The sequence below is a fragment of the Schistocerca nitens genome, chromosome 4 (assembly GCF_023898315.1).
Source record: "Schistocerca nitens isolate TAMUIC-IGC-003100 chromosome 4, iqSchNite1.1, whole genome shotgun sequence".
NCBI lineage: Eukaryota > Metazoa > Arthropoda > Insecta > Orthoptera > Acrididae > Schistocerca > Schistocerca nitens.
The window spans coordinates 263,080,522-263,105,149 of record NC_064617.1 but is presented as its reverse complement, the minus strand read 5'-3'; the positions used below and the strand labels follow the sequence as shown (position 1 = coordinate 263,105,149).

The window sequence follows — 24,628 nt, the reverse complement described above, 5'->3', positions numbered from 1 at the left end:
TGTAATAGCCCTGTATATTGTGTATGTAAATTTATATGATAAAAATACTAAGAATATGTAGCCTGTGTTGATCCAAAAATTTATTAGACTATTGTGTAAAAATCTGAAGTAAATCATTCAGAAATTTCTCAAGATATTTGAGATAGCCTTTCCCCTTTGTATAGTATATTAAATAGTTAGATACCATATATATTAAAAATATGTAACCTATGTCCATCTGAACATTTATTAGAATATCATGTTGTAATTTGAAGTAAATCAGTCAAGAATTGTTCAAGATTTTGGTAACAAAGTTAAACAATGACTTGTCTTTATATAGTAGTATGGTAACAGAAGACAACTAAACATGATACTCTTTTGGCAATTTTCTTCAGTAATTACTTGAATCATAATTTTCATACATTGTTCTTGGATTGTGTCTATGTGATGTCTCAGTTGTTGACAATAATTGTCAACAGTGATGATTACATGTTGGGGAAGCAATTCGTAGTACACCACACCGTTGCTGTTCCACAAGATGCATAACATTATCTTCTGTGGATGCACATAGGTCTTTATATGGGGAGATGCTGCTTTTTTTGGACTCAACCATTCCTTTCTTTTCCTTGCATTAGCATAAAAACACCATTTCTCATCATCAGTAATGATACAAGACAGGAATGGTCGGTGTTGTTCATGAGTCAACTGATGACAAGCAAGCAGAGATGCACATATAGCCACCTGCCAATTTTTGTGATTTTGGCTTGGAGCATGTGGTACACATACACTCAATTTTTGAGCCTTCCAAATTGCATGCAAGTAACGGATGATGGTGGAATGATCACAGTTCATCAGATTGGCCCTATTTCGAGTACACTGATGTGGATAACTGAGGATTAAGGGGTTTAAATGATCTTCCTCAAACATCAAAATTCTTCATGACTCTGGAGTCACTAATGTAAAAATAATCCTCCTTAAAACGAGAAAATCATATCTATGTGGTGCTCTGTCCAGTGGCATTATCCCTATACATGATGCAAATGTTTTTGGCTGCCTCTGCTGCTGTAAACCCTCTACTGAACTCAAATAGAAGATTATGTCAGAAATGTTTTGATTTCTCCACCTGGCACTCCATTTTCACAGTTCCGTGCACTATCTCTAAATGACAAAATGAGAATATGTAAACTCAAACTGCAGTATCATCAATGACTGCATTGTGGCACATTGCATTTCATGGCCAGGAATCAGACAGCATTCAGCTCATGGTCGATAGGCGGTGGCACCAGCACCACTTAACAGTGCAGGTGCAACCAACCCTAAGCCGCTTTGTTGGTAACCCCAGCAATGCCAGCCAGCATACATACAGAAAATAGCAACCTACTGACTACAGGCCAATCATGTCATGCCACGCCACCAAGGGCTCCCCGGTGGCCCGTGTACTCCTGCATGCCTGGACTAGTTAAAAAGTGCACGCTCCACCATGGACGGCAGTGCAAAATCAGGCTTCACTCTCACAAAGTGTTTGGACTCATCGTTTGTAACTATGGATATATACAGACTTGAATTGGTTGTGTTGTATGATTGTGATACGGACTCAGTGTACAATTCCGTCAGACAGTGTTTGTACGCAGAGCTTGAGTGAACTTCAACTGAGAAATTAAACTCGTTTTCCCACTCACACCTCCAGTCTTCATTGTTCCACACTTCCCGGATACAACACAAATAGCAACAGTGAATAACAAATAGAAAATGACAATCAATAAATAAATCCACAGCAACCAAAATACCAACATGCAAAACAAAAGTGCTACCGCCTTGTGCCACCATAATGTATTAGTGTTGTTCCTGTGTAATGTTGTTACCAGGGCTGGTAAGGTATACTAGGAGCATGAACGGCGTCAGGTGCTGAGTGGTCACTGAGAAGGACAAAGAGATACTGCATACTCATATGAGACACTGTTATCAGCACTTGACATTCGAAAGCATTTCCAGAGTGGATCTCCATTTGGCTGGCTGGTCGAATCATATAGTATTTACATTTGTGTGACATTCAAATGTGCAGTGGCCTGATGGACTGCTCGGGAATATGAGAGCACGCAACTGTCATTGGAGACCAAGTAATGGATTCTCTGCAACATTATGAGTCATCCCACACCATTGGTCAGAGACTAGCAGCAGATAGACTAGGAACATTTGGTGTGATGCCATGCATGGGAAGCAAAGACTGTAGAGGAATGACATCGCATTGTGTTCAGCAGCAAATCATGTTTCTGCACAACCCCGGATGACCATTGATGGCGAGTATCGCAGTGACCTTGGAAGAAGTACCAATCTTCAAATATTTTGTAGAGGCAAGTGACATTGAGAGCCATTAGATTGTGGCTGGTAAGGACTGAGGGAACTCTGATGGCACAACGGTATGTCACAGGCATACTTCATCCACATATGTTGCCTACCGTGCGACAGTATCATGGTTCTATTTTTCAACAGGACAATCCACATACACACATGGCTTGTGTCTCTATAAACTGTCTGCATAATGTTGAGGTATTCGTGTGGCCAGAAAAAGTATGGATCAACAATTCCTTCTGCTGTGGAAACAACAGCATCTGTTACAACTACTGCAGCAGTAGCAACAACAATGTACAAAACAGCTGGGTTCACTTTTGCGATATGAGTCACAAAACTGCAAGGCTTATCCTGCAAGTCTAATTTTGTACGTGCATCTGCAAAAACAAGTTAAGATGAAAGCATTAGCATCTTCGGACCCATCACTCGATATGGCTTTACAAATCGCACAAGTACTTGAAATAGCCACTTCCGCTCAGCATACATTTGAAAAAAATGTTGATGTATGTAGATTCTCTAGTAGCCAATGTTGATAATACACTGATTTCAGACAGTTACAGACACCATCTCTAGAACTTAAGTCCACCAATACTGCATAAAGTGGCCAATAATTTGTCCTGCTCACTGTTGCATTGAGAGAAGCACAAGTGCTGATAATTTCACTGTCGCAACAAACATGTGAGACACGCAGTCACTCCTCCATATCGTTGCCTTCATGGCTTCATACTGCTACATTACAGAAATCATGTCCGGAGTGTTGTGCGAAACACACGCTACCAGTCTCTCATGACCTGAGGTGCAACACAGGCCACAAATCAGTTCACTTAGCTAGTTTGTGCCTGATCATGTGGCCATCAACAACATAGCCATCCCAGCAGTAACAAACTCCAACCAGACTGATGAATCAGCTAACCATCAACACTCAGTAGAATGGTGCAGTCCTTGCGCACCATTTTTCTGAGAGTTAAGCACAAACCATTGCTTATGCCTCCAAAACGCTCACGGATGCCCAACAAAAGTATTCTCAAATTGAAAAAGAAGCTTTGGCCATTATTTATGCTCTTCATAAGTTTGGTGTTTTTCTCTATGGATCCAAATTTCATCTTGTTGCAGATCACAAACCACTTGTTTCCTTGTTTCATCCATCGACGTCATTTCCCGACAAGGCTGCACACTGGCTCCAGCGTTGGGCTCTTTACTTGTCTCGTATCAATTATGAGATTCATTTCCAGCCGACGGCTCAACATGCGAATGCTGATGCACTGTCTCACCTTCCCATGGGTCCTGACCTGGCATTCGATAGGAACGAACTTTTGTGTTTCCACCTGGATGTTGCCGAGCAGCAGGTTGTTGATGGGTTCCCCATCACCGGGGACCAGCTGGCGGCTGCTACAGGTTCTAACCCTACCCTCTCCCGGGTTTTACGCTGTATTTAGAAGGGTTGGCCAGATCATCCGTCTGCTAAGACTTCTGATCTGTTGCGGAACTACTACGCTTTGCGTTACCACCTCACGGCTACGGATGGTGTTACCCTCCCTTCCACCGACAATGCTTCACCGCGTGTTGTGGTACCTACGTCTTTGCGTGCTTCGGTCTTGCACCTCCTTCACCAAGGACACTGGGGTGTCTCTCGCACAAAATCTCTGACGCGCCGTCATGTGTACTGCCCCGGCATCGACTCTGAAATCTCACACATGGTCGCTGCCTGCAGCACTTGTGCGTCACAGGCCGCCGCCCCGAAGTCATCTTTGTCACCGTGGCCTTCGCCTGAGAAGCCCTGGGAGCGTATTCGTGCTGACTTGGGACCTTTTTTGGGTACTTATTGGCTTCTCATTATTGACGCCTACTCTAACTTTCCTTTAATTGTCCGTTGCACATCACCTACCACCGCAGCAACCACCAATGCTCTAGCTCACATTTTCTCTTTGGATGGCCTTCCGCCTTCTCTTGTTACTGACAATGGTCCGCAATTTGCGTCTTCCAATTTTGCGGATTTTTGTGCCCGTCACAGCGTCATGCACGCCATGGTCCCTCCGTTCCATTCGCAGTCAAACGGTGAGGCTGAACGACTGGTTCGCACATTTAAGGCTCAGATGAGGAAACTCCTGAATTCTTCTGCTGCAGATGATGATGCGCTTCTCCAATTTCTGGCTTCTTGCCATTTTAGCCCCATGGGCGAACACAGCTCGGCTGAGCTCTTACATGGCCAACAGTCCCACACGCTACTTCATCTTCTGCGGCCTTCCAACTCACGGCTGTGGGTGCCTTCGCTTGGCCTATTCACTGCTGGCGACCTTTTATGGGTACAGGGATATGGCAGGCAGTCAAAATGGAGTCCTGGCCGCATCTTACGACACCGTGGCCAACGCCTGCGTGAAATCCAGATGGACACAGGTGTTGCAGTGCATCATTCGGACTAGCTTCGGCCTCGTGTGCTGGCAACGCCTGTTCCAGATGCTGCTACACTACCTCGGGATGCTGGAATCTCTCATTACTCACAACGCAGTCCTCTCACCATCATATCGGTACCAGTACAAGAATGGACACCACCAGGAGACGTGCCCATGCAGGAACCAGATGACCATCATCTGTCGAAGCAACTCTACTTGCCTTCTTCTCCTACGGACGCGGACACATTGCCCATGTCTCCTGTTATAACAACCGGACTTGCCGCAACGGGCCGACTGGTGCACGGGGCCCCAGCAGATTCGACCCCCATGTCTCCTATCATCTCAACCCGTTATCATCGGGGACACTTCCGTCTGTACGGGAAGCATCCTCCTCGATACTTTACGGCCAGTCAAACAACACCTATGGACGTTAGCAATCTACAGGCCACCTCCATCAAGACCTGTGCAAAAACGTCAAAGGGGGGAAAAGTGTTGTGACTCGCCGATCTTTCAAAGTGCCGCTGCGCAGTTACGCGCATCCTCTACATGCGGCGCTGTCTGCCAGCCATGCAGCAGCAGCGCCACCTAAGCGGCCAGCCAGCCAATGGCCGCTAGACTTGGACTCAGTTATGATTTGACTGTTAAAGTGTACACACATCTTACTCTGTTTACTTGATCTGTGACTTTCATGTATTGCGTCTTCCTTGAAATATATTTGTTCAACTTGAAGTTATAACAAAGACAAAGTAATTTATACAGCAGACAGTGCTTTCTAGTGGTACATGGGGAACTATTTGTTATTAGTATATAGTCCATTCGAAAACATAACAAATTATTTGATCAAACTAATTATTACTAAACTGAGGGTTAGCATTTTTTTCTGCCAACCTCTTCAGTTCTGATGAAGAAGGATTATTCCTTTGAAATGTGTCACTTTTAGTGCTTTTGCATTGTGAAAAGTGGTTGAGCCTACATTTTAACATTGCTAAATGTAACTGGTTTCAAATATGGCTGAATGCCACACAGATGGGTTCACATAACAGAAAACAATGTTTACACATGGGAAACTACAGGTTGGAATATCAAGAATATTAGGGAATGGATAGATTGATACTCACCATAAAGATGGCCTGTTGCGTTGCTGACAGGCAGAACAAAAAGACTGCTACACATTATAGCTTTTGGCCGAAACCTCCCTCAGAGAGAGAGAGAGAGAGAGAGAGAGAGAGAGAGGGGGGGGGGGGAGATGGGGAGGGGGGGGGGGCACTACCACATTCACAAAAGTAAGCACACCTCATACACACCTGACTGCTACCACCAGCAGCTCTGAGCAGTCAGATGCCGCCAAAAGCTGTAATGTGTAACAGTCTTTTCACTGTGTCTGTCCATAGCTCAACGGGTCACCTTTAAGTTGAAAAAATAATATTTAAATTAAAAGCACAAATAAGTTTGTAACATTTTTGAACTAAATATGCTTTTTCTTCTAGTGCAGTAATTATAGATGCCATTAGCCCTTCTGAACTCTACTTGATTGTTTCAAACAAATTTCATGAGAGGAAATATGTACTATGATTCTGTTGTTAAAATACCTAACTTCTTAAGCAGTTGTCTACAAGGTAGTCAAAGCTGAGCATCATATATTATTTTTATGGCACATTATTGTGCAATGAAGACTTTCTTCTTAAAAATGAATTATTGCAGAATGCAAACCTGTATGAAGTTACTAAATGAAAATAAGAAAAGAATTAACTTACAGATTCCTCTCTCCCTGCAATCGGTAATATTACAAAGTGCAAAATGGGCTGCAAATGAACTGACTTATAAGCTTAAGCTCTAATCAGTATGGAGATTGAGATTCAAAAATATTGAGGATACTACCTTGCTTACTAACTCCTGCCCATGTTTTAAACTTATTATTGATACTGTATGCTTTTAAGCTGCCCCTAATGGGAACTGAGTTCATAACTATAACAAACTAAAGAAAAGTTCATGTTCTAATGTTGATTTTACTTTGTTATTAGATGACCTATTTGCCAAATAAATATATCAAATATTGTGACACACAATGGAATCTGAAGCATAACATGCATAAACTGATCAATGATCCAGCATGACAAATCTTTTCTCACATTGTGACTTAAAGGATACACCTTTCTCATGAACAAAATAACATTATTGATCATTTAATAGAATTTAACTTCAACTTTCTTTTCTTCACTTTTCAATAGAATAAATATTGTAATGGAAAGTTCTTAGTGGAATGTAAGTACTCAAAGAAACGAAAATTATCCACTCCCAGTCTAGCTCTGATCTTGAATGATTGAGAACCACATAAACACAACCGAAACAATTGCTACACTTCTGGACAGCAATTGCAGGCCTCAAACTACACTAGCCGCTGCCCTATGCCCCGCCTCCCTTGTCAGCATTCACTCCACTTCAATCATTCTACACTCAGGTCTTCTTCACCATAACCTCCCTCTCCCTTTGTTAAATCTTCCCCCTGTCCACACCTTCACATCATTGTGCACCACATAAAACTCCCACTACTTGCATCAGATACAAAGCTGATTGGTGCCAAATTTCCATCTTGTGCACTTGCTGCCTCTTCCCCCAATTGTCAGTCATCCTTATCTCCAAACATTCCTCCTGCTCCCTGCTTTCTTTCTCCCCTTTCCCCCTCTACTCAATACGAAACCTCACCCCCGTCAAGTTTCTCCGCCATTCCAGTGTAGTCAGAGAGAACACTCTAGCCACAATGGTGTATGTGTTAGCTTTCAAGAAGAACTTGTAAGTGTCTATTGAACACTTGATGCCTCTACTATTCTTCAGTCCTTCCACTAGTAATAGAACAAAGATATTTTAGGTAATATAAACAATGTTTAAAAGATACTAAACAACAGAATGAATGTTTTCTAGGCCATGACCCTACATATGTAATTATTCAAAAGATACAATACCAACATTATCTACGATGTTAGAGTTTAAAACCATCAACGATGGTGACTAACCGACTGCAGTACCGTGTAACCCATTTTAAGAACATCTGCTTCTTTCTTTTTTATTAACTGGCTTTTGACATATTCTTTCCAAGAACCACTGCTTTCTCTACACTTAACAGTGGCTTGCTATGAAAAATTCTAATATAAACATCCACAGTACTCACTGACAAGGGTACACATGAACAAATGTTATTCTTTACGTTAGATTTCACATCTCCTGTAAACCCAGTAAAGTTTAAAATCATGCCTCCATCACGGCTGTAAACCTTTTACAAAATACTAAATTCTACCTTATCTAGATAGGCCTGGCATGTTAATAACTTTTAATTTTTGACAAAAAGTTTAGTTCCGATAAAAGCATGGTTTTAATATTTGACAAGTCTTATCTTACTGACAGAAATGTTGGACTGACTAACTGATAGTGGAGAAAGCTGAGCTTACAGTGAAAGTTCCATTATTAGGCAGAATAACAGACTTGTTACACAAGAAAAATATCATGCAATGCTCTGGTATACACAGTAATGTTTCTTCCCATTCCTTTAGCAATATGTTGTTTATTGCTCAGGCATTATGCTTTAGTTGTACATCCGAATTTTCACCAATATGCACAAGTATTTCTTCGGTTTTCAAAAAACTTTTTACCCCTGTCTGCAATTTTCAGAAGAGTTTATTCAGTTCTATCTTATTTCTTTCTTTAATATATTGTAGTTCGTACATAATATTCTGGATAGCGAATGTCATTGCCACTCAAAATTTTGAATAGGTTTCACCAAACATTTTTAATTTGTTGGTTTACACTTACAGACATGCTGTCCTCTTTGCTCTATTATTTCAGATTTGAACTTGTTCCGTAACACCACCAGGTAATGCAACTGATGATAGAAACATGAAGAGGCTTGCCACATCCCTTAATGGGGTGCAGAATGTAGGACCTATGAGCTGACTGAGATACATCCTATTTGCCTCCGTTGAGCTTCAACTTCAGAGGCTGCCTGAGATGCACACAGTTCAAAGCAGCAAGATGCTCATTGAAATGACGACCTTTAGTAACTGCCCAATGAACATCATGTGCGTCAGCCAGAGAATTAAATGACACACTAGTGGTAGATAAATATATTAGAATTTAACTCTCCAGCAAAAAGAAGAAGGGTTCTGTAAAATGTGTTTCAAAAATGTCATGTAAAAAGATTCAATCAATATTAGTTACCTATGTGATGGACCACTAATTAAGATGGATAAAGAAATAAATGTCTCTTCTTATATCATTTCTGTTCAGTGCCACTAGCAACTGGTGCATGTTGCATAGGATGTTTCTGACATCTAGTTGATCAAGATGGATGTCCTAAATGCTTTTACAATGATTATCAAGCTAAATGTGATTTTCCTCTCCTTCATCAGACACATTTTTCAAATGTTTGTGAACCCATTACCTCAAAACAGATTTCTGCCACTTTCTCGCATTAATGTGCATGCATAAAACTATTACTATTTCTAAAATTCACAACAAGCACTATATATTATGAGAGATCCAAACTGGTAGCACATCTCATTATATGAAAATAGATATAAGACAGACATCAGCCTATCAGAAATATGGCTGGATCACGAAGAAAAGCATTTACTCTAATGATGCATGAATTAACTGTTTGCCTACCTGGGAGCTTTTTCGGAAACAAAAGCTTTACAAGTCTGTACTCCGTGTCTTTCTCAACTTCTTCAGGACAGTATTGAGAAGCTTCACCAATAGCAAAAATATATCGAGAAAATTCTGGCACATTTGGCATCTTCCCAGTATCAGGATGATGCTCCTTTATGTAATCCTCACACATCTAAAAATAAAATAAAAGAGTATGTGTAAAACAGCTAGTATATACAAGAATGAATTGGTAAGTGTGGTAAACTTCTATAAAAATATATTACAAATTGGAAACTTCATTAAGCCGGTAACCGTGATTCTTGTAATATTTTTGTTCTAAGTAAAACCAGTTGTGCACATGACTGGCATTATCAGCACTGTCAAGTGATTTGCATAACACATTTCACACATCACTGTGTTGCAACACACAACATAAAAACACATTGTGACTCATGGAATATGTATAATTTCTGGTCATAAGTACCAGGTTTAACAATGAGTGCAATGTTAAGAGTGCCACATGGCAAGGCAGCTTAAACAATTCAGTAACGAAGTGAATTGCAGACAGAGCCAGAGCAGAATGAGTGTGAGCATTGGACAGTAACAGCCTACATCACAGGTGGGCAACTGATGGTCCGCAGACCGAATCTAGCCTGCATTGGTTTCAGTGTGGCTGCCAGAAGAACTTCACTAAGTTACTCCTCATTGTTTGTTGAGTGGGACCACCTATCTCAATGCCATATTTTGTTTTTCTATTCCCTGTTGTATTAACATTAGTAAATAATTTTTCCATTGTGGATGTATCCGAACACTTCAAGTGGTGAAATTGATGATAATTTTTAATGAATTAGCTGCAACCAGTTGCTTTTATAAGCGTTTGTTTTTCCATGATGACATTTCAAGATGCCTCGCAAACCATCTTCAGATGTTTGGATTTATTTGCATGTTGCAAACATTGTTAAAGTCTTGTGAGATACCATCCACTGAGTACCTATAAAACATTTTTACTCACGAAAGTGGAGTATGGTCCAGATAAAACTGGGCTGAGAGAAGCACCAGCATATGAGACCCCTGATTATCATACTGGATAAATGAATTTGAACTTGGTTATGGTATGAAACAAATTTTTATTTTTGCACAACATTTTTTCTATCAAACTAGTTTATTTCCCTTTTAAAACACTGTCAAGCAAAATATTCATATGCAGGCTCTTACATTACCACAATTTTTTTGCTGTGACAACAAGACGCAAATGCTTGATGGTATTGTCTGCCTGATTCAGTCTCAGAAAATGGATCCACTATGCTGTGCAATATATCGTATTTACAAGTTGTATCATAGATATTCAGGAAGATAATACTTCGTTGTGAGATGGAATTGGAAAAAAAATATTTTCTTACAGTGGCCTACTGCATGAAAAAATTATCCAAGATAATGGTAACACTTGAAATCAGGGTGAAATATTCCTTAAGTACATAACACAAATGATGCAGCAATGAAGTCTGTAAGCTACAGGAAGCTATGGAGGGCATAAGTCATCTCCTTCAGTCCATAAATGAAACCAAGTAATTGATAGTATGCTACAACCTTAAGTTTTAGAATAGTTTGTCTGTAATAAGACAGTGGGGTGAAGGACTACAGATCATCGTCCCTCCCTTATTCCCTCAATTATCAAAGGATTCCACAAGGAAAAACGGATGAAGGTATCAGTTGCACCTTAGAACCAAGAAAAAGGTAAAGTGAAGGAATAACAACTGCAGGAAAGTAAAACATGCAATGACATGGGGTAGGTGCACCCATCAGAAGCAGCCAAGCACCCCTGGTGTTAGTGTGCTCTTTGGTGATCTCATGTGAAGTGTAAAGTGAGGTAAGAAAATGAGCAAAGGTGAAACAGTCATGAAACATAATAAATTAAAGTGAGGTGGGGAAGGTGCACTGGCTGAAAACCGATGGAGGCTTCCTGTCACTTATCTTTCTGCATCTGACAAGAAACACCCCCCCCCCCCCCCCACACACCCCTCTCCCTCTCCCACCACCACCACAAACTAACACACCCAGTCACTGCAAAAGACTGAAGAATGTTCGTGCCACAGAATGGTAAAAACAGATGTTTAGACCATGGGGACAAACTTGGAAATTTCAAATGGGGATAAGTCATTCTCTTGAATAAAATGTAAACCAGATCTGACCAAATGATACAAATGAATTGGTATACAGGGTGGTCCACTGATCGTGACCGGGCCAAATATCTCACAAAATAAGCATCAAACAAAAAACTACAAAGAACGAAACTTGTCTAGCTTGAAGGGGGAAACCAGATGGCGCTATGGTTGGCCTGCTAGATGGCGCTGCCATAAGTCAAACGGATATCAACTGCGTTTTTTTAAATAGGAACCCCATTTTTTTATTACATATTCGTGTAGTACGTAAAGAAATATGAATGTTTTAGTTGGACCACTTTTTTCACTTTGTGACAGATGGCGCTGTAATAGTCATAAACATACGGCTCACAATTTTAGATGAACAGTTGGCAACAGGTAGGTTTTTTAAATTAAAATACAGAATGTAGGTATGTTTGAACATTTTATTTCGGTTGCTCCAATTTAATACATGTACCTTTGTGAACTTATCATTTCTGAGAATGCATGCTGTTACAGCGTGATTACCTGTAAATACCACATTAATGAAATAAATGCTCAAAATAATGTCCGTCAACCTCAATGCATTTGGCAATACGTGTAACGACATTCCTCTCAACAGCAAGTAGTTTGCCTTCCGTAATGTTCGCACATGCATTGTCAATGTGCTGACACATGTTGTCAGGCGTTGTCGGTGGATCGCAATAGCAAATATCCTTCAACTTTCCCCACAGGAAGATATCCGGGGACGTCAGATCCGGTGAACGTGCGGGACACGGTATGGTGCTTCGACGACCAATCCACCTGTCATGAAATATGCTATTCAATACCGCTTCAACCGCACGGAGCTATGTGCCGGACATCCAACATGTTGGAAGTACATCGCCATTCTGTCGTGCAGTGAAACATCTTGTACTAACATCGGTAGAACATTACATAGGAAATCAGCATACATTGCACCATTTAGAATGCCATCAATAAAATGGGGGCCAATTATCCTTCCTCCCATAATGCCGCACCATACATAAACCTACCAAGGTCACTGATGTTCCAATTGTCGCAGCAATCGTGGATTTTCCGTTGCCCAATAGTGCATATTATGCCGGTTTACGTTACCGCTGTTGATGAATGACGCTTCATCGCTAAATAGAACGCATGCAAAAAATCTGTCATCATCCCGTAATTTCTCTTGTGCCCAGTGGCAGAACGGTACACGACGTTCAAAGTCGTCGCCATGCAATTCCTGGTGCATAGAAATATGGAACAGGTGCAATCGATGTTGATGTAGCATTCTCAACACCGACATTTTTGTGATTCTCGATTCTCACGCAATTTGTCTGCTACTGATGTGCGGATTAGCCGCAACAACAGCTAAAACACCTACTTGGGCATCATCATTTGTTGCAGGTCATGGTTGTTTCACAGGTGGCTGAACACTTGCTGTTTCCTTAAATAATGTAACTATCCAGCGTACAGTCCGGACACTTGGATGATGTTGTCCAGGATACCGAGCAGCATACATAGCACACGCCCGTTGGGCATTTTGATCACAATAGCCATATATCAACATGATATCGACCTTTTCCACAATTGGTAAATGGTCCATTTTAACACGGGTAATGTATCACTAAGCAAATACCGTCCACACTGGCGGAATGTTACGTGATGCCACATACTTATACGTTTGTGACTATTACAGCGCCATCTATCACAAAGTGAAAAAAGTGGTCCAACTAAAAAATTCATATTTCTTTACACACTACACGAATATGTAATAAAAAATGGGGGTTCCTACTTAAAAAACGCAGTTGATATCTGTTTGACCTATGGCAGCGGCATCTAGCGGGCCAACCATAGCGCCATCTGGTTTCCCCCTTCAAGCTAGATGAGTTTCGTTCTTTGTAGTTTTTTCGTTTGATGCTTATATCGTGAGATATTTGGCCCGGTCATTATCAATGGACCACCCTGTATATGCATATAACACACAATATTTAAACAAAATTTCATAATTCTGCATTATTGTGTTTAATGAAAAAACATCTACATAAAATCTCTACTTTAAAAAATAAATAAATAAAAATAATTTAAAAAGTCTACATACTATCCTTTGGCCATTTTGGCCATTTGGTGCACAGATATATGCTCACAAGGAATTTAAAAGGTATATGCTACAGGTTGAATGCCACATCACAAATACTGTAATTTATAATTCTAGACCACACTATAGTGTACTGTACACCACTGCACTACACAGCAGCACATACACTACGGTTCATGGCATCAGAAGCAAAACTAGATTTCCTTATTTTGTTTGGACTGCTTGCCCTTAGCATGCTGAGGTACAACTCAGTGTTCACAGAGGCTGTGCTGTCATGTCACACAAGGAGATAAGATTTGAAAGTGACTGTCAGGGTCTCAGGAGATACTTTCTTGTCCTCCCTGAGGCTCATCTCCTCACTGTTTCTAGAAGATTGTTGTAGTTGTACGTTCTGTCATGGTCCATCTTGCTGTCATTATGTATGGCCTGTTCTTAGTTGTCAGCCATGTATGCTTGCAATTGGTAAGTTGATATTTTAGCTGCCAGGATGTTCAGTTTGTCCCACAATTCCTCATTTCTTATTATGTTACTGGGTGGCGTATTACCAAAACATTCCTACCCTGGTGTGTAACAACCTGTCCAATGATGCACTCCCATATGAAGTGTACTAGAATGCCGATTGCTTCACTTTCACAAGCATCTGTGATGTGCTGGCGTATTTTCAGTAAGTAGCAGGGGTGTGAACCAAGTCCTGACAGGTAGTGTACAGCTCCCTTGGCCAGAAAGAAGTATGACATTGCTGATCTTTATTTTATGTCAAGCAAGAACTGGTAGGTTCTCTTCCCTGTTTCTGCCCTATCTTAGATTTCTTGCCATTCTCTATCAATGCATGCCTTCATTTTCTTTTCCAATGAGGCTTTGCTTACAGTATATCCTTTACCTTAACATCTTCACCCTATCCGAGCCAATACAGTGCACTGCTCTTGCTTATGGCTAAGTTCTGTGGTAGTAAGCCTAATATCACCAGAAGCATTTAAGGTGGCATTGTTCTACACATGCCTGACAAGGGCAGAAATGAGTTTCTCTGTACTCACTGATAAACTTGTCCTTTCTTTACCTCTCTGGCTCTATGAGCCCATATGCACAGCCTTTAGCCCACAATAATAACTAAAATAGTATAGTGATACATTATTATAGCACTTAGAGGTAGTTGAAATCTTCTTTTGCAACGATTGTTTTTCTTTTCAATATTTTAGGCATTAAAATAAGGTAAATGGTTTCTGCTGGTCTTGATTTTAGTCAATGTTTATGCCAAGGTACTTTTATACTTCTTTTCTCTTCACAGATGGGGCACTAATTAGAATTGTTGGGATTCTCAATCTTAATAACGTTCCTTTTAGTAACAAATAAACTGTTTTGTGGGTTATCATCAATTTATTTTCTATGCTCCGCTTACAAAATGTTTCAAGAACTTCCGTACTACTTTCCTCTAACTTAGCCTCATGTTGGCAGATACTATAATTAGCAGATCGTCTGCATATGTGATACAGACTCTAGTGCTTGCCATGCACTGACATGTGTTCGCTAATCAAACTATGCCACCATCCCAGAATTCTAGACCCAAAAAGAGCCCAGTGGGCAGCCTTTTCATAATTTTCTTTCCAGGACATTCCGACTTCACCTGCCTGTCAGTGCAATTTTCTTGTAAGATGTTATGGACACACCTGAGGCACTAAATCTGTTTCAGTCTTTTGAACAGGGCAGGCCATCATAAATTATCAAATGCTCCAGATGAATTGATCATTGTGCCGATAATGTACTTGCCATCTGTGGTGTTAACAATATAAACTGAGTGATTAACCCTTTCTGCCCATACCCCAGGGATCGCATGCAACAGTCGTCTTTGATCCCTCAGGCAACGGCACAGAAGCTTTTCCTGTACTTTGACTAGACAATTAACCAAACAAATCAGCCTCTAAGACTTCACTTCCCTTAGACCTTTGTCTTCCTTTACTTCAGTATAATGATAGCTACGATTGTCCAGATTCCAGGTGTCCATACCAGCAAAAGACATTCATGTAATAACGCTGTTAGATATGGAACAACTTGATCTACAAGTCAATGCGACATTTCCGCTATAATTCTATCTGACCCAAGTGCTTTCTTCTCCTTTAACTTCATTACTGCCAATCTCACTTCCTCCTGGGCACATGGAATTACAATTCTATTACATACATGTTGCTCTAGTAATTCAGTGTGACAATACTGATGGTACTCTCTGTGTTCTGTTGTTGTATCATCTGGCAGCAGGGTCCTCGGTAGGTACTGTGCTGATTTCTCACAGTCTGTCATCACACCACTGGATCATCTCAATGTTGACAATACAATGGGTGATTCAGCCTTATTTGTTGCAAATATCTGTTACTATTTGATTCTTGGTGTATGTTTTCTAACAAATGTTGGGATTACCTTTGTCTTGCACTGTCTGTGACACTTGCACCATTTCGATGGCTTTAGGTCAACATCAAATCTACTTCCTTGTAGTGGCTGTATCTTGAATTCTGTCCTTAAAAGTTCCTAATTTGCTTGGTGCAGATTTCATGTTTGCTGGGACTGGATGTTATTGTCTAAGCAATTCACTGTGTCTGTAATTGTGGAATAGGTTAGATTATGATCATCTGATGGAAGTCTGTCACAGATCTACCATTTGCAATGTACCCACTGACTTTCAAGTTTGCAAAGGTGATTTATATATCTGTCGCCACACACATGCACTTTTAGAAAGCAGGTTGGGTAAGAGGCCTATTCATGAGTGACATGAAGCCCAAGTTCTTGCACAATCCTTGGAGGCAGAGTTTTTCATCCATAACCCTGCTGTCACAATGTTGATTTTGCATTTGTGTTGATTACAAAAAGTGTCTGCCATGCTGACCCAGTAGCGCAGTAGTGCTGCTGCTTTTAAGTTTGCTATATATGGTTGCATCTCCTGGCTGTACTGAAAATATTGATTGGTTATGTAAAATTTTCCTAAGGTAGTCATTGTTTCCACTGTCACTATGTGTTCATTGCACAGCTGGTGTAGCTTTGTCACTGGTGTACTTTTATCCCGCACGACAGGCCACTGGATGATTATCTGATGTTAACGACCTGTGGCATATCTGGCACGTAGAGTAACCCCTCATTTCTGGAATATGACAACTATACTTCACCAATTCACCATCACCATGGTGTTGCCCACCACATTTATCTGGCTGATTTTAATCATTTGTCTATGTTCCACTGCCATTATGTTGCATGCTTATTTTATGTGAATGCCAAGGGAACCTAGTGAGCACAGAGCACAGTGAGCACACCCATTATAATACGAGATCATATACAATTCAGATTGCTTGTAGAGATGCTCAACATATAGTGTCTTTGTCCTCCTCTTAGAAATGACATCAAGTACAGTCTATAGTTCCTCTGTGTTTGTATGAAAGTTGTTGAAACGGAACTGAATATTATCAACTTCCTCTGTGACAATTTATGGTACAGCCTTTTGGACGAATGTGCCCAACTACACGTCTTACTGCCATAATTAACACATGCTTAAGCTCCAGTTTACCTAGTCTCTTTTTTGACTTCACATATTTCATAAACAGGCCATGAGTTCAACTAAAACCTTCTTCCGTTTCTAATGTCATGTTCACAACTGTTTATATTCTCTTTGTAATTTCTGTTATCATCTGTAGGCTCTGCTACAACTGCATATTTCAAAATCTTCCTCTAATAGCTGTAGTGAGCTATCACACCCTGCCTTTGTTACACTTTCAATTTGTTCTTCTTAACCCCTTCCATAAACTTCATTCTTCTCTGTTATCTTAATTAGTGTCCTTTTTGTTGACCATCTCATTATCACCCTTGTCTACACAGTCAGTCATGTTCTTGGTTTGTGAGGCTAAGTCTCTTCGTGTTTTACCCTTCACATTGGACCACAATTTTTTGACTCTTTCTGCATCTCACTTTTTTTATGGAGGTTTTCATATCTTACAGGGATGACAGATAATTTTATAATTCAATTGATCAAATGGACTGGGTTTAACAGTTTTCTTCCTCGGCAGAATTTTGTTTTCTTCAATTATCAACCTGATACTTGTTACTTTTGTAGTCACCCTATAGTTTCCTGTTATGCTTTTCAGCACATTGCTAAATGGTTCAAAACCCATATTCTGATCTTTGAATTTGCTGCTCCAAGAAGCTGCAATGCACTAGCAGGAAATGGGCCACCAACAGAGTGGCATCACAACAACAAGGTGGGCCCCTTGCCTGAAAACATAACCATGAATCAGCCAAGTGCAGCTGACACAGAGCCAGCCCTACGGGAATGAGATCAAATGGATTCTGTTTAATAGTTTTCTTCCTGCGTGTATTTTATCTTCTTCAATTATCACTCTAATATTTGTTACTTTTGTAGTCACCCTACAGTTTCCTGTTATGCTTGTCAGCAGATTACTAAATGGCTCAAAATTCATATTCTGTCTTTGAATTTCCTGCTCCAAGAAGTTGCAACACACTAACAGGATATGGGCCATCACCAGAGTGACATCACAACAACTGGTTGCCTCCCCTTGCCTGGAAACATAACCTTGAGTCATCACCAAGTGATTTCCATATGTTTGGACCACTCAAAGATGCAATGGGAGGAAAGAAGTTCCATTCTGATGAAGAGGTACGCCACATGGTGCATGAGTGGTTGCGCGGACTACCAAAAGATGCACTTTGTAAGCGCTGGAGGACTTGCATTGAGCGTGGGGGAGATTATGTTGAATAGTGATACAGCTTTGTACCACATCTGCACAGTAAATAATATTTTAAAAAATATTTAATGATTTCATCTGACTCACCCTCGTACAAGATTTCCATCTTGGCAGTCTTCTCTGCTAACCAAACAGTTAGCTCATTCCCGGAATCCGAATATAGCTTGTGGTTCAGAGAAATACAATCAAGCTCCCAGTACCATGGATCAGGATGAAGATCATGTACAATCAAGACCAGCACATTCTGAGGATAGCATTGGGGTGTGGACTGTGGTCTGTTCAGAGGGTCACAGCTGCTTAATTAGTTCTCAAGAGTTCAAGAGCAAGTATAATGGAGGGCTTGGATAACAACCACTGATTCTAAACTGCTGTTTGTGACAGCTGGAATGGATAAAGGAGGCATTTAACTGCTGCAATTGTCAACCTTCCAGCCATCAGTATAAATGACTTTTGAACAGAGTAGTTTTCCAAGAACTTGGAGGAACCTGCCTGAAATGCAGAGTGGTTTGCATTTTTCTTTAGTCCGAAGGAGACCTTTTGGAGAGGTATGAACTAAGCAGAAGTTTGTGAACATGACTTGACAAGAGGGTCAAAAGTTAAAAGCAGAAGAATGGGGAGGAATTGGGGGGGGGGGGGGCTGAAACACTCCACCCTCCTGGAGAGAAGGATATGGATGTGGATGCTCCTACAATGTTTGGAAGACAGGAGATGAGGTACTGGTGGAAGTAAAGCTGTGAGGGGGTGAGGGCAGATCATAAGTCATGCTTGGATTGCACAATCTGTGGAGCACCTTGCTGAAGAAAGGCAAAGGTCACAGGTTCAAATCTACATCTACACCCTGAAAACCACTGTGAAGTGCTTGGCAGAGGGTTTGTCAGATTGGAACAGTTATTAGGGTTTCTTCCCACTGACCATTGGAAAAACGACTGTTTAAATGATGCTGCGTGTGCTGTAATTAATCTAATCTTGTCCTCACGATCACAATGTGAGCGATAAGTAGGGGGTTGTAGCATATTTCTGGAATCATCATTTAAAGTCACTTCTTGAGACTTTGTAAGTAGGCTTTTTCAGGACAGTTAATGTCTATCTCCATCAGTCTACCAGTTCAGTTTCTTCATCATCTCTCCGACACTCTCCCACAGGGCAAAGAAACCTGTGACCATCCGTGCTGCCCTTTTCTGTATACATCCAATGTCTCCTGTTAGTCCTATATGGTATGTGTCCAGCACACTTGAGCAATATTCCAGAATAAGTTGCATGAGAGTTTTGTAAGCAATCGCCCTAATAGACTGATTGCATTTTCCCAGTATTCTACCAATAAACCGATGACTACTACCTGCTTTACTCATGACTGAGCCTTTGTGATCATTCTATTCCGTATCACTACAAAGTGTTGCACTTTGGTATTTGTTTGAGTTGGCATATTCCAACTGTGACTCTTTGATATTATAGACATGGGATACTACTTTTTTTCATCTTGTGAAGTGCATAATTTTACATTTATAAACATTTAAAGCAAGTTGCCAATCTTTGCACCACTCTGAAATCTTATGAAGATCTAACTGAATATTTATGCACCTTCTTTCAGACAGTACTTCAAACTGCATCATCTGAAAAAGTCTGAGATTACCATTAATATTGTATGCAAGGTCATTAAAATACAACATGAACAACTACAAACATTTCCCTGAGGCACACTCAAAGTTAGTTCGACATCTAATGATGATCCTCCATCCAAGATAACATGCTGGGTCCTCCCTATCAAAAAGTCCTCAATTGAGCCACAAATTTCCCTTGACACACCATATGATAATACTTTTGACAAAAAGGCGTAGGTGTGGTACTGAGTTAAGTACTTTTCAGAAATCAAGAAATACTGCACCTACCTGACTGCTTTGATCATACGCTTTCAGTAAGTCATGTGAGAAAAGTGTGACCTGGGTTTCACATGCCCGATGTTTTTGGAATCCATGCTAGGTGGCATGTAGGTCATTCCGTTCAAGATACTTCATTATGTTTGACCTCAGAGTACGTTCTAAGATTCTATAACAAATTGATGTCAAGGATATTGGACGGTAGTTTTGAGGATCAACAGGAGTGATCTGTGATTTCGTCAAACTACTAGGCACTTTTTTTTGTTTGATGGATCTATGACAGATTATAGTTAGAGGAAGGGCTAACTCTGCCGCAAATTCAGAATATGATCTGACAAGGATTCCATCAGGCCCTGGAGCTTTGTTCAATTTTAACGATTTCAGCTGTTTTTCAACACCACTGAAATTAATGCTTACTTCGCTCCGATTTTCAATGGGATGAGGAGTTATTGGAACAATTCTCCTGGATTTTCCTTTGTAAGGGAACATTTGATAATGGAAAAGCATTTCAGCTTCTATTTTGCTACACTCAATTTCATTCTGTCTCATTCATGAATGACTGAACACTAACTTTGGTGGCACTAACAGCCTTTACATAATATCATAATATCTTCGCATTTTCTGAAAGACCGTTCAACAATATTCTACTAAGGTAGTAAATGACGACTTCACACATTGCTCTCTTGACAGAAAAATGTATTTCGTTCATCATCTCCCTATCTATAGCCCTATGCTTTGTCTCACACCTTCTGTGCAGTGATCACTGTTTCTTTAGACGTTTTTTACAGTGACTATACCTCATGGATGGTCCCTCCCATTATGGACTATTTTACTGGGTACATATCTGTCCAGTGTGTGGTCAATAATTCTTTTAACATTGAGCTGTAGTTTCTCTACATGCTCCTGTCCAGAACTGAAAGCTTTAAGTTCCTTATTGAGATACATCACTATTGCTTTTTATCTATTTCACTAAACATATATATCTTTCTACATACTTTAGTTGCCCTTTGCACTTTGGTAATCACTGCTGCCATAACCGCATCACGCTCACTGATATCAGTTTTGATGTGAACATCAACAAAGAGATCACTTGCATTAGTTGCCGTTATATTTCCGTCATGAGTGGGGTTCTAAACCACCCGTTCTAGATGGTTTTCAGAGGAGGCATTTAGTAATGTTTCACAGGATGTCTCGTTACACCCACTGCCAACAAAACTGTAACTTTCCCAGTTGATTGTTGGACGATTAAGGTCTCCACTGATGATTTCAGTATGATTTGGGTGCTTATGTAGGAGCACAGTGAAGTTTTCTCTAAGGTTTTTGGTTACACCAGGAGACGAGTCTGGTTGGACCCAATTATTAAAATAATGCCCACCCCTGATGCTGAGTCTTGACCAAAAAAATCTCATGCAGCTTAAATTTCTATCTTGGGGGATTTGAGTTTATTGCGTGCTGTGAGCAATACACCACCTCCATTTACCATTAGCCTATCCTTTGGATAGACACTTAAAATTTCCCCAAAAAACTCACTGCCACCAATTTCAGGTTTCAACCAGCTTTCTGTACCAAGTGTTATGTGAGTTTCACTGCTTTTCAGGAATGCTTGAAATTCTGGTATTTTGTTGTGAAAGCTTCAGCAGATAACTACACCTGATTTTAATACTCTTGTCTGTAGAAAGCATTATTCTGGACCTTACACTCTTACTTCTGGGTCTTCTATAGCTGTTGTTGTCTGGACTGGAGAGTCGCCTAAACTGATCCTGGCCGAACACACAATTTAATGAGCCAGGAAGTTTCAAATCAATGCACGCTCTATTGCAGAGTGGAAATTTATTATACACACATGAAAAAAAAAAAAAATTTGCATCGCCCCGGTTCCCATAACTCCTGAAGATAGACATTGACTGTGGATATTGTGTCACAGACACAGTCCCTTTCACTGTTCAGAGATGTCACTAAATCCACCCAAAGATGTAAACAACCTTGCATGAGCAGCGCCTATTAGACGGAGAGGATCCGACAGCTGATTAGTTCCAGTCATTCCACCAGAAAGGAGGTACACGGCTCGTGTTGTCTGTAGTTCAACCATACCTAGACGGTCAATACCGCAATTCGATCACGTCCGCATTGTTACTTTGTGCCAGGAAGGGCTCTCAACAAGGGAAGTGTCCAGGTGTCTTGGAGTGAACCAAAGTGATGTTGTCCAGACATGGAGGAGATACAGAGACACAGGAACTGTCAATGACATACCTCGCTCAGCCCACCTACTGCAGTGCTACTCCTGCAGTGGATGACCACTACCTACAGATTATGGCTCAGAGGAATTCTGACAGCAACACCACCATGTTGAATAATGTTTTTCGTGCAGCCACAGGAAGTCGTGTTATGACTCAAACTGTGTGAAATAGGCTGCATGATGCGCAACTTCACTCCCGACATCCATGGCGAGGTCCATCTTTGCAACCACGACATCATGCAGCACGGTACAGATGGGCCCAACAACACGCCGAATGGAACGCTCAGATTCAGCATCACGTTCTCCTTACTGATGAGTGTCGCATATGCCTTCAACCAGACAACTGTTGGAGACATGTTTGGAGGCAACCCGGTCAGGCTGAACACCTTAGACACACTGTCCAGTGAGAGCAGCAAGGTGGAGGTTCCCTGCGGTTTTGGGGTGGCATTATGTGGGGCTGATGTACACCACTTGTGGTCATGGAAGGCACCTTAACAGCTGTACAATATGTGAATGCCATCCTCTGACCAACAGTGCAACCATATCAGCAGCATATTGGTGAGGGATTCGTCTTCATGGACGACAATTTGTGACCCCATTGTGCATATCTTATGAATGACTTCCTTCAGGATAATGACACCGCTCCACTAGAGTGACCAGCATGTTCTCCAGACATGTTTGGAGGCAACCCGGTCAGGCTGAACACCTTAGACACACTGTCCAGTGAGTGCAGCAAGCTGGAGGTTCCCTGCGGTTTTGGGATGGCATTATGTGGGGCTGACGTACACCACTTGTGGTCATGGAAGGCACCTTAACAGCTGTACAATATGTGAATGCCATCCTCTGACCAACAGTGCAACCATATCAGCAGCATATTGGTGAGGGATTCGTCTTCATGGACGACAATTTGTGACCCCATTGTGCATATCTTATGAATGACTTCCTTCAGGATAATGACACCGCTCCACTAGAGTGACCAGCATGTTCTCCAGACATGTTTGGAGGCAACCCGGTCAGGCTGAACACCTTAGACACACTGTCCAGTGAGTGCAGCAAGCTGGAGGTTCCCTGCGGTTTTGGGATGGCATTATGTGGGGCTGACGTACACCACTTGTGGTCATGGAAGGCACCTTAACAGCTGTACAATATGTGAATGCCATCCTCTGACCAACAGTGCAACCATATCAGCAGCATATTGGTGAGGGATTCGTCTTCATGGACGACAATTTGTGACCCCATTGTGCATATCTTGTGAATGACTTCCTTCAGGATAATGACACCGCTCCACTAGAGTGACCAGCATGTTCTCCAGACATAAACCCTAACGAACACACCTGGGATAGATTGAAAAGGGCTGTTTATGGATGACGTGACCCGATCTATTCCGAATCATCATTGAGGAGTGGGACAACCTGGACCAACAGTGCCTTGATGAACTTATGTATAGTATGCCACGACGAATACAGGCGGCATCAATGCATGAGGACCTGCTACTGGGTATTAGAGGTACCAATGTGTACAGCAATCTGGACCACCACCTCTGTATGGTGGTACAACATGCGATGTGTGGTTTTCATGAGCAATAAAAGGGCAGAAATGATGTTTATGTTGCTCTCTATTCCAGTTTTCTGTACAGGTTCTGGAACTGAGGTGATGTGTGTAGAAAAGATTTAATTGTTTGAAAGTAATCAGGGTAATTAAGCAAAATCCAGTAGACAAGCATCCTATTGTACTCTTAAAATTTCTAAGTTAAACACTGAACTTTCAATCTCCAATCGAATCCTCATTTGCTTTCTTTTGATCTATATACTCCTAATAATAATAGAATACCAATCAACATTTAAATATATTCCAGTTTCCTAAACAAAACAGGAAAATAAAATTTAAAAAAATGGAAAAAAGTTAGATATTTTGCAAAATTATTTTTCTCCAAATAAGAATAAAATAATTAGAGAATCATTTGAGTTGCCTTTAAATGATGCTCAAAATCATGTACAGTAAATAAGGTGCCAATTGAGAATTTAAAGTTCGGTATTTTACTTAGAATAAGAAAATTTTAAAGAGTACTATAGGATATTTGTGTGGTGGATTATGTAGATGGTGCAGTCTGCTGTTATGTGGCCTTGACATATTTGTGTGATCTATGCCTGAAGGTGTACATAAGTCCCAACATTTTGCCAATTTCAAAAA

The 24,628-nt window shown here is 40.8% G+C and overlaps 1 protein-coding gene across 1 annotated transcript in view; it reads right to left on the bottom strand.

Moving 5' to 3' along the window:
* Positions 1–24,628, bottom strand: part of LOC126253530 (condensin-2 complex subunit D3-like) — a 161,618-nt gene that overhangs the window by 52,739 nt on the left and 84,251 nt on the right. The window contains exon 6 of the mRNA XM_049954913.1: positions 9,375–9,549. Coding sequence (XP_049810870.1) covers positions 9,375–9,549 — 175 coding nt within the window. The remainder of the gene's footprint in view (positions 1–9,374; positions 9,550–24,628) is intronic.